The sequence below is a fragment of the Falco cherrug genome, chromosome 4 (assembly GCF_023634085.1).
Source record: "Falco cherrug isolate bFalChe1 chromosome 4, bFalChe1.pri, whole genome shotgun sequence".
In the NCBI taxonomy this organism is placed as follows: Eukaryota; Metazoa; Chordata; class Aves; order Falconiformes; family Falconidae; genus Falco; species Falco cherrug.
Window position 1 is genome coordinate 52,271,171 of NC_073700.1, and position 10,535 is coordinate 52,281,705.

Consider the following 10,535-nt stretch of genomic DNA (forward strand, 5'->3'; position numbering starts at 1 on the left):
CAGAGTGTCCTGTGTGCTCCCCACAAGTCCTCTGTGCCTTTGCTGAACATACAGAGCAAGAAATGCCTGAAAGCATACGGAAAGTCAGCAGGAGGGCTAGAGCCCAACTCCTGGATGCCTCTCCTTACTGAAAATGCCATCTAGAGCAAGCAAATCACTGAGTGTAACCTTGAGGGTGCTGGAAGAAAACACAAACTCAGAGAAAACATTGAGGATATCAACTCCGAGAGGTCAAAGGCTTCATAAGTTGCTCCTGATAAGCCAGCAGTTCCAGCTTTTGAAGCTCTCTACGTTGGTCACCTCTTAGCAGTCCCACCTTTTATCAGCTCCCTCCCACTTTTATGTTAGGTTTTGTGTGTGTGTGTATTTTTACTTAGCTGAGTGAAATTGCTAACCACGAAATAGATATGCTACGTAATGTTGCTTTATTGATCTTACTCTTCGAGTGCAGCCAGCAGAAAGAGGTCATTTCCTTGCAATCACTCACCATAGCCAATGCATCAAAGCTACTTTAGCTTTGATTGCTCAGTGCCTAAAAGGAGAAGTTGTTTGGGATGTAGGAGATGAGGAGAAAGTCAAGGTAACATTGAGGTGAGGCAGGGGTTTAGGCAACAAAAGAGGGATAGATGGAAACAGTATGTGAAGTGCGTGGAAATAATTCCAGTGGTTTCACTGAATTTTGGAATTTGATTTGTATGTTTGCAAAACAAAAGAAGCTACTGGCTGTTTGCTTCTAGAGGAGATCAGGCCTTGCCTAATGTCTTTTAATTCACAAGATCAATGAAATTTAACTACTCCAGGCTAGCCTATGTTTTCCTATGGCTGAGCTGTCTCAGGAGCCCCTGGACCCACTGTGTCACTAAATAAAGCGGGTTAGAGACCGTTTTCAGGTCCTGGGGCTAAGGGAAACGCAGTAACACAGTCTGGGTGCAAGTGAGTCAGTGCATGAGTCAGAGTCAGCTTTGTCTTTTGCTGGGCTTCCATGTGCCTACTGGGAGTGGTCTGAGTGCAGCCCCCTGTGCTTTCCATGTTGGTCAAAAATGTTGATTTATTTCTCCCCAGCCTTGTGAAAGAGAGGCCAAAGACAGTGACAGAAATGACAGAGCAGGCTGGCCTGGCGGTGGGGAGATGGAGCAGGGGAGCAGCACGGTGCAGCAAAGTGTGAGCAATATCAAGTTCAGATGATGCTCCTGAGTCCAGCAGTCCCAGCCTTGCTGGGCACAGCAGCACCAGGGCAATTCCAGCTCCTGAAATCTTCCTTTTCCTCCTGAGGTAAGAAAAGTCCCATTCCGTGTTTGCTACCAGCACCATTCCTGTGGTTAGCATACAGCATGGGGTGGAGCTCTTCCGGGATGCTGCATCCCTTGAGTCCTCAAGGCATATAAACCAGGGGGATACATCAAGGCAATAAGATGATTAAATGACTTACTAGTAGTCCTAAACAGTGGCACAGTCTCCCAAGGCCTCACTGAGTCTCAGTTAATTGATCATTTAATTGACCAAAAGTTAATTGGTCATTAGGGCAATAGAACTGGGGAAGGGGCTGGAGCACCAGTTCAGTGGTGTGGAGATGGGGGGGTCAGCCTGGAGAGAAGAGGGCTCAGGGGGGACCTTCTCACTCCCTGCAGCTGCCTGACAGGGGGGTGCAGCGAGGGGGGGTCGGTCTCTGCTCCCAGGAACAAGTGACAGGACAAGGGGAAACGGCCTCACCTTGCCCCAGGGCAGGTTTAGATTGGGGGTTGGGGAACATCTTCCCTGAAAGGGTGGTCAGGCACTGGGACAGGCTGCCCGGGGAGGTGGTGGGGTCACCGTCCCTGGGGGTGTTTGGAAAAAAGTGTAGACTCAGTGCTCAGTGACATGGTTTGGTGGTGGGCTTGGCAGTGCTGGGTTACCGGTTGGACTATACGATTTCAAAGGTCTTTTCCAACCTAAATGATTCTATGATTGTGTGATTTGTCCTCTGCTATGCGCCCAAGCGGTAGTAACTCCCTCCCATCTGCTGCTCCTTGCAAAGTGCCTCATCCCTTAACCCATGGCAAGCATGAGTTAGGTTTTGCATACCACTCACTTTTCTGTTAAAACATGCAGAAATAAACCATTTAGGTCCTAAGCCAAAGTTCAGTGAAGGGAAGAGAAGGTTTTCTAAGGACACCCAGTGACTTTCAGTCCTGCCTTTACTGAGGTGTGTGTGTGCAACTGAGGCTGCTTCTTGATCTCAGTGTGGCAAGACCAAGCAGATAAGTACACTGAAATGACTGGAGAGAGGGGAAGGGGGACTGAAGTAAAGATAACATCGAGGAACCCTGATTAGCAACAGGGCAACCATGTGAAAAACGAGATAACCAGCCTGCCTTGTGTGCTGAGACAGCAACTCCTGCCTCCAGCCCTTGCCCCAGACACTGATCTAGCAGGAGGTCTTTTACAAGAAGCCAAGTCTCCTTTGGATGAGCTGCCCTTATCCGACAGACAGCTGATACTCAGAGCTTGTTATGGTGGAAAGACTCAAAGACACCAGACACCTTTGGACTTTGAAGGTTCATTTGTTCTGCCCTTTCTGACAGGGCTGTCCTGCCTGGCTCAACGGCTTCCACAATTTGGACATAGCAGGAGCAGTTTGCCTCGACCATTTCATTGCCCCTGCAAGCAACAGACTAGAAAACAGGTAAGTAGGTAACAAGTCTGTTGTATCTCAGCTTGTACAGGCCACTTGGAAGTCTGTGTTTATGTCTGTCCTGCTAAATACAAGGGCTGGGTCCTGTCCTCTGGCCCTGAAGCCAAATGGCACAACACATCTCATGTCTACAAGCCTAAACTCATTTTTCCCCCAAAACCCCGAGAATGTAGTCATATCTAATACCCCTGACCTATGTTATCCTGCACATCACTTAGCACTATCTGCAGGACTCATCTGCTCAGCCGAAAACTGCCACGTGTGCTGATGACCAGATGGTGTGGCTGGTGGAGGGGAGGTTCAGGAGCAGCACGGTGAGCTCACACCGACGGCTCACACTGCTGTATGTGTATTTATCACTAAGGGGTGGGAGGTACAACAGGAACGGGGTGGGGGGTTTTAAACAGAGGATCTGGGGGGCTTTATGCCCACGTAACATGACAGTACAGCCATGGTGTCAGGGCAAACCGGCACGCATTACGGGCTGCTCACCCCTTCTTGTCCCCAGTGTCTGTGTCACATGCCTTGGGGATTCATCCAAGACTTTCCTGTGAAGATGCCATTCACTGACCCAGCTACAAACCTTTCCCTCTGTTTATTTTCTTTATTCCATCTCGGGGTAGTTTCGTGCAAGCTCAGTGAGTTGAATCAGCTCATGCAAGGGCGCACATGGTCAGGAGGGAAGAAGGGAGACAGGAATACAGCCCCTGTGCTGCTGAAATGCCTTGGACCAGCAATGCTGGAGGGGTGAGAGGGAAAAGGGGCAGAGAAGTCCACTTTCTGCTTTGCTGGATAAAGGAAAAACACATGGCCAGAGAGACAGGCCAGCCCTGCAGAAGATTTCGACAACCAAACCCTCACCTGAATGCCGTCAGAGGGATTTCTCTAACAGAAAGATCAAAGTACGATATGTTATGAGGATGCCATCAGTCCAAAATTTTCTTTTCCTGCAAATCATATTTATGGAAGTCAGTTCAAGCTGAGCTTCCAAAAGAAAAGGAAAACCCTAAAACACAGAGCCCCTGTAATCACTGGCAAGGGTCGGCCTAGCCTCAGTGGAAATAGAGGGATTAATGCCAAGCCAGGTGCCTCAAGCAGGGGTTTGGGTGTTCTTCCTATGACACAAGACAGCAAAGCTCAGTCTGACCCAGCAGGCATTCCACTGGGGGTTTCAGCCCCAGGGGTCATTTGTTTATTGCCATGTCGCGAAAGGTGCAACAGAAAGATCATCTTTAGCACACTCTTGAAGGCCAGCTGAAGTTTCAGGTGTTACGGGTCAAGATAGCCAAATGGTATTGTAACAGCCAAGTGGATGTAGAGGGAGAAAGCAAATTCTCCATGTCAGGGTAAAGTATTTTTGATACGGTCTAATCTTTAACAAAGGCTGATCTTGTTGAGTTCTTCCTTTCAGTCAGGGCTTGCCCTAAGGAGCACGATTCCTTATTTTTGTTGTTGTTGCAACAGTTATTAATTGAGAGACGCTAAAATTTCACTTACAGCAGAAGCTGAGCAGACAGAGAAACCCCTCTATGCTTGCCCTTTTGCAGAGAAACAGCCCATCCGAAAGCAGGGGGGGGGATCCCCGCTGGCTTCTCCCTTTGATCTGGACTGTCAGAGGGCAAGGGAGTTTGGAGGGATCAGAGCTCAAACGGCTGAGACGAGCCCAGCGACAGCCACGGGGTCGGAGAGCTGCACAGTCTAGTGAGCACCTAAACACCCACCGGACCCCACCGCCCTCTCCCAGCCATGCGGGATGAGGATGGAGCCGCTCAGCAGCGACAAGGGCCAGTTCCCAGGAGGGACTTAAGTCAGAGGCAGCTGTGATCCGGCTCTGCTGTTCCCTCCTCCTGGTATTTAGACAAAAAATTCAAGGACTGCAAAGTTTAGCTGGAGCCATAGCTATAGCTCTGCCACTGACTCCAGGGAGTAGGATTTCCCCAGCCCTGTATCTGGGTGCTAGCCGGGTGCTTTTCCAGCTCGCCCCATGCTGCTTGGTTGGAGGCTGCCTGCAAATAGCTGCAATTTGGGGGTTTCAGTGTGATGAGTGTGATGTCTGTGTCCCAAATAGCTTTGCAAACCAGGGATTCGTTTCAACTGAATTTACTGGAGGGGCTGAGCGGTGAATTTCCCAAGCAGAGGGAAATCCTCCAGCCAGCATCTTTACACCCAGGGAGAGTCCCTTATCAGTACACCTGGCCCAGGAAAACACACAGCTGTGGACGACTCTCAGCATCATTTTTCAAAGGGACATGGGAGCAAAGGGAGGTGGTGGCAGGGGCAGCAGCTGTCTCTGCTTGAGCTGTCTGGGCTGGGGGTACCCCTCGCAGGGAGTGCAGACACAGTGCCCTAGCTGGAATAATCCCACTGATCTCAAAACACTGCTCCGGGGCTATTTCTAGGAGGCCAGAAACCAAACAACAACTGCCTGGACCTAAAAGGCACACCTCGGATTTCATTTCCTCCAGCCTTCCTTCCCCCCCTGTGTGCAGTTGCCCCGTTGCTTCTCCTCTTCCCCATGCTGGGAGCTCGCAGCAGCCCCAGCCTGCTCAGGTCAGGCTTGCCACCGGGCAGCTGGGCTCTGTTTGGCTTGCATGGGGTGAAATCACAGCCCATGCATTACCCTGACACGGAGGCTTGTTTGCTTTATATTTTGTGGTTGAGTACTTTACAATCCGGGGATATCTGCTAATCCCGATGTACAATAACAAAAATCCTATCTTTCATAAATACACGAGGCAGGGATGGGCACGCTCCCAAGCGTGTGTGGAGGGAAGAACATTTCAGACATTGTTTCCCTGCACTTGGAGCCTGTCTTTATTTAATGAAGCTAGACAGCTAGTTGGGATTTGCAGGATCTCTAGATAGGATTATTTGATTATTATTATTTTTATTATGGGCTGTATTCTGAGGCAGAATATGATTAACTTTCCCTTCCAGGTACAAATTATTCAACTTCAAATCATTCCCCTTTCCTGAACTGTGAAGATGTGAGTCTGATCAGAGGAACAAGAAGTCACAGAGCAAACCACCACCCCACACTCTTTAACACAGCTGCTTTGCTGCCTGAGCGCTGGGATCTTGGCTAGCTGGTGACTCCAGCATCGCTCTAGTGGGAACTTTCTGATTTACACCAGACCTTCTGAACAGAGATTAACACTGATGCTGCTGTGGATGCAGCTCCCTTGGGAATAGGGGCTGGGGTCTTTCTGCAGGTGACCTGGCCAAGCTTGTCCCTGCTTTGGGTTATATCTGGAAGAAAAGGTTCCCAATCCCTTAATGATACCCCTCGAATTTCTGGGTGTGGTGTGTGTGTGTGTGCTACAGCTTCTCTGCGAAAACCAGAGGGAAGCTTGAGCATTGCCCGAGCAGCCCGAGTGGGGCCAGGGCTGGGGAACTACAGGCTCCAGCAAACAGAAAGGCATCGAGATCATTCAACTGCCAAAATGCATCGCTCTGATGTGCAGCACCTTCTGCAAGGCACCGAGCACTGCTGAAATGCAAGACCCCTGCAGTAAAGTGGGGGTCCCTTTTGCTACCCACTTCATACATCACACAGACCTGCTTCCCTGCATCATGTTGAGCTCAGCCGACTGTAGCCGGCTCAGGCTGATACCTGTTTCCCAAAATGGAGCTATTCTGGTCCAAAGCCCTGCAGAAGGCTGGGGGCTGATGATGATGATGCAGAATATCTCCTCCAGTGACAACTGAGTTGGGGGCTGCCAGGCTGAGACTGGCAAGAGAAGGCATCAAAATGAAAAGTGAAGGGGTCAGCAAAGCAAACTGTGGGCTTTCAGCGGGGAGTAGGACATGGGGAGGTTTTTCTGCAAGGGGCTCTGGCAGTGTCTTTCAGATAAAATCATAGTGCCTGCAGCTTAACTTCTCCTGCGCTCTGCTGAGGTCAGACCCTACTTTTAAAGCTCCTTTTGCACACATCTACTTTTCAAGCCCATCTTTACAGGGCTATCTGGCTCAGGCCAATCTCACTTCCCTGGCTATTGGACCAAATAGCAGAATTAACCCAAATTTACTCCCTCATGCTGCCAGATTTCAGGCACAAAGAGCTCAGTCGACAAGCAAAATCCCCCTCACGGTTTAAGCAGGTGTTGTTCATGATATTCCCAGGGAAATGTTGGAGGATGACTTCTCTGGATTGCCAGGGGAGCTGGAGGAGAGCAGAGCTTCACCCAATACTTTACCCCACATCAAGGTCTGTCCCTCTCAGCTGCCCCTCAAAAGCTCCGGACAGGGATGCTGATCTTGCTATGGGTTTTGTGTGGCCACAGGCTCGCCAGGGCCAGGGGGAACTTGATTTCTGCACAGACACTTTTAACTTTGAAAGAACTCACTCCCACAGCATTTTTCCATGTGCTGAATTTCCCACCCTGGTTTACAGTCAATACAGGGACATGCAACCCCTCGTGCTGCGGAGAAGTGATCCAGCTGCCAGCGTCCTGCCCCATGATGATGTACCGGTGACATAGGCAATCAAAGAAACCATTTCCCAGCCCTGCTTCAGCACTCTCACTTCAAAAAGTGCCTTTACTATCATCTTTGCTGGCTGACAAAAAGAATAACCACAGTGACAGCTTCACATTTAGGTTGCATCATGCTCTGCCCTATCTCAGTATCACCAGCTCTCAGACACAAAGCGACTGAGCTGCAAAGAGCTCAGCAATTAGGACCACAGCTCTCAAGATTTAAGTTTTCCAGCCTCAGACAGATGAATTGTGCCCTGAAGCTCTGAGCGGTCGGCTGCCTCAGTCTGTGGGAATCCTCCTGACTGCAACGCCACAACAGAGCTTTGCTTTGCTCTGCTGGGTACCACTTTTAGCTTAGCCTGAAGCTGCTGCGGAGCCTGCCTCTAAATTAAGTCCTTGCATCCCCATCCTTCTGCAGCTACGCTCATTGATTTTTTCTTCTTGTTTCTAGGAGGAAGGCACTCGGTGACTTCTATTGATGGCAGCACATAAAACACACTCAGACCTGGTCACCAGATATCAAGTATATATATGACCCTTCTTATAGTGTAACTAACAAGACATCACCATGCTGAAACATGCAGTCAATACCATTCTGTGTTTTCAAAGTTCATTTAAAAATCAGGTTAGTTTGGGAAAGAAACAACAACAGTGAAAAGAAGTCAGGCTCTAAGCACCCTGCAAGTTATTCCCTGCCTCACAAGTTGTTGTACAGTGGGGTGACATTAGGCTGACCTTCTCATTCTGCCTAAGTGGATGCCGGAAGGGACACACAACATCTCTGCAGCCCCTGAATTCTCAGGACAACTTTTGAAACCTTCTGGCAACTCCTCCAGCTGTCCATAGTGGGTCTGAAAAGCAAGGGAAGTGTCTGAAACATGCACGGTGGCCTGGGCTTAATTAAAGCAAATGGGGTTTCTAGCAGCAGGACCCTAAACCAGTACAGGAGAGGAGCAGGCTTCTGGAAATGCAACCAAGCAAAATACTCTTGTGCATTCTTCTCCTAGCTCTTCCCAGCAAATTGCCCTGGTCTCTTGACCCTCTATGATTCTGGCAGAGCTATTGCTGGTTTATGCCCAGGTCCAGCTCACCCTGAGCTGGTGCATGGGACGTGCTCAGCTGCTCCAGCCATGAGCCCCTGTTGCCCACCAGCGCTGCTGAGCACATTGCTTGTGATCGGAAAGTGTCTGTTGTGATGGGGGTATCAGAAATAAAATACCTGCTGGGAACATGAGACAGCTGACAGACACTTGGCTCACTGTTTGGTCCTCTGCACCTTCTGGAGGTAGCGGGATGTACTGGGAGAGGAGACTGAATTGAGAATGGGACCAGAGATGCATTCTGCAACCTCGCCTGTCTTTTCCAGGTCCTGATTTGCTGAGCTCCAATCTGGCCGTTTCACAAACCACATTTTCACTGGTATCAACAGAGACACCAAAGCCAGTGGGAATTTTGGTGCTGACCTCAGCAGCAGCAGAGCTGCGGAGGTGGGCGGTAGCAGGTGCTACAGGACCTGCCCTGTCATGATATGGCCCTAAATCAGACGTGCTCACCGAGATGCTAATCCAGCCTCAGAAAAGGGGAGAAACCTCAACCAACACTAAAACCTCAAGGTATCTACAAGCGGTCTTCCCAATTTTCTTCACGTTTTGAAAGGTTTGTTTGTGCTTAGAGGTAGAGGAAGACAGGGAGGGACTGCAACAGTGATTGCTTTCCGAGGGGCTGTTGCTCCTCATTTATTGGTGTTTCCCTCTAACACGATGCTGGACATATGGGGGAAATACCCCCCTACCAGCCCCACACAAGGTCCCAAGCAGTCCCTACCAAACCCAGGGGACAGGACCCAGGGTGATGGCTCCTGGAGGGTCAGGGAGGACCTGGCTGGAGCCAGGATCAGGGTGAGCCCACTCCTTTCAAACACATTTTCATCCCTCACAGAAAGCAGATGCCACTTTAGGTGGTGGTGATGCCTCTTCCTACACCAGAAGGCACTGGGAAAAGGTAGAATAACTGTGATTCCAGGGATGGAGAAAGCCAGGACAGCACACCTCAAAGCAGCGTGCCCACCGGTGGGTTAACAGCTGGTGGCTGATGCTGTGTGACATTTCCCTTCACTTCTGCAGAAGGGCTTTGGAGACCACATGGGACTGCAGAGAAGGGTCTGCAGACCTTAGCCCACTCCCCATCACTGCCACCAAGGCGGTTTTGACATACTTTAGCCCTTTTTGCTACCTCTGGGAAGATACTTTCTTTCGGTGTGTGCAGGAACAGGTGAAAACAGTGCCAAGTAGCAAAGGGTTAATACTACTCTCATGCTCCTGCGTGTAAACTGTCTGCAAGCCCTGCACACCAAGGTCCTCTCCAAATTCAGTGCCGGAGAAGGCGGCACTGTTTCACTGAGATTAAGCAGATTAAAAAGATTAAATTAAAATTAAATTTGTCGTCTTGGAAAGGGGTGTGGATTAAAAAAAAAAAGAAAGAAAAAAAAGAAAAGGAAAAAAGTTGCCCTTTACCCGTAGGTGTCTTTTAAATTATCTCCCAACTGCTTTCCCCAGCCCCCTGTCAAACTGCACGCGTTCCTGTCCGGAGGGGTTTAAAAATGATTCAAACTCTTGGGGAAGCACAGACATTTTAATTTCATCTGGAGCAGCAGCTCCCAGACCAACTGCACACACTGCCAGCGAAATAAGCCACTGGGCTGAAAGGAAAAAAAAAAAAAATATCCCAGCGCTCTGCCTTCTAAATCCTTGCTACATACAGTAAATTACTCATCAGGGAGCCGCCGCGCAGGACCGCGAAGGGGAACGTGAGGGACTCACCAGCGCGTAGACTGAGCTCAGCACGGAGCAGCAGAGGATCAAACCCAGGCTGTGATACACCAGATATGATCCCATATCCAAGAGGCTCCTTCCAGCATCCACGCTCGCTCAGGGAAGTAGGAGGACGAGAGGTCTTCCAGCGCTCCGGTCGCAGATGATTTCTCCTTCTCCTTCCCTCCCGCCCCCCCACCCCCCCACCCCCCCCGCTCCAGAATTTGTGTTTGTTTGATTGCTTGTTTGTTTGTTTCCACAGTTTTAGCCAGAAAGGCACATGACGAGGAGCCCCGGTCCTTTGCTCCGCTTTCGCATGGTGGAGCGGCCGCGCAGCCGGTGCGGAGCGGGCGGCCCCGCTTCCCTCAGCGCCGCAGCCCCCGCGGCCGGCGGCTCCCCCGGCGCATCTGCCGCGGAGCAGGAAAAATCACATCCACATGGCAGGACCGCTCCTCGGGTTCCTTTTTATGAAGCAGTGGGAAGTTCAAATCATTTCTTTGTCAAACGCAAACACACAGAAAGAAGGAGAGGGAGGGAGGGCGGGAGGAGGAAGGCGAGAGGGGTGGGAGGGGTGGG

The 10,535-nt window shown here is 50.3% G+C and overlaps 1 protein-coding gene across 1 annotated transcript in view; it reads right to left on the reverse strand.

Moving 5' to 3' along the window:
• PTH1R (parathyroid hormone 1 receptor) overlaps positions 1-10,481 on the reverse strand; it is a 121,849-nt gene extending 111,368 nt beyond the window's left edge. The window contains exon 1 of the mRNA XM_005442331.3: positions 9,969-10,481. Coding sequence (XP_005442388.1) covers positions 9,969-10,043 — 75 coding nt within the window. The 5' untranslated portion in view covers positions 10,044-10,481. The remainder of the gene's footprint in view (positions 1-9,968) is intronic.
• Positions 10,482-10,535: the final 54 nt, after the last annotated feature.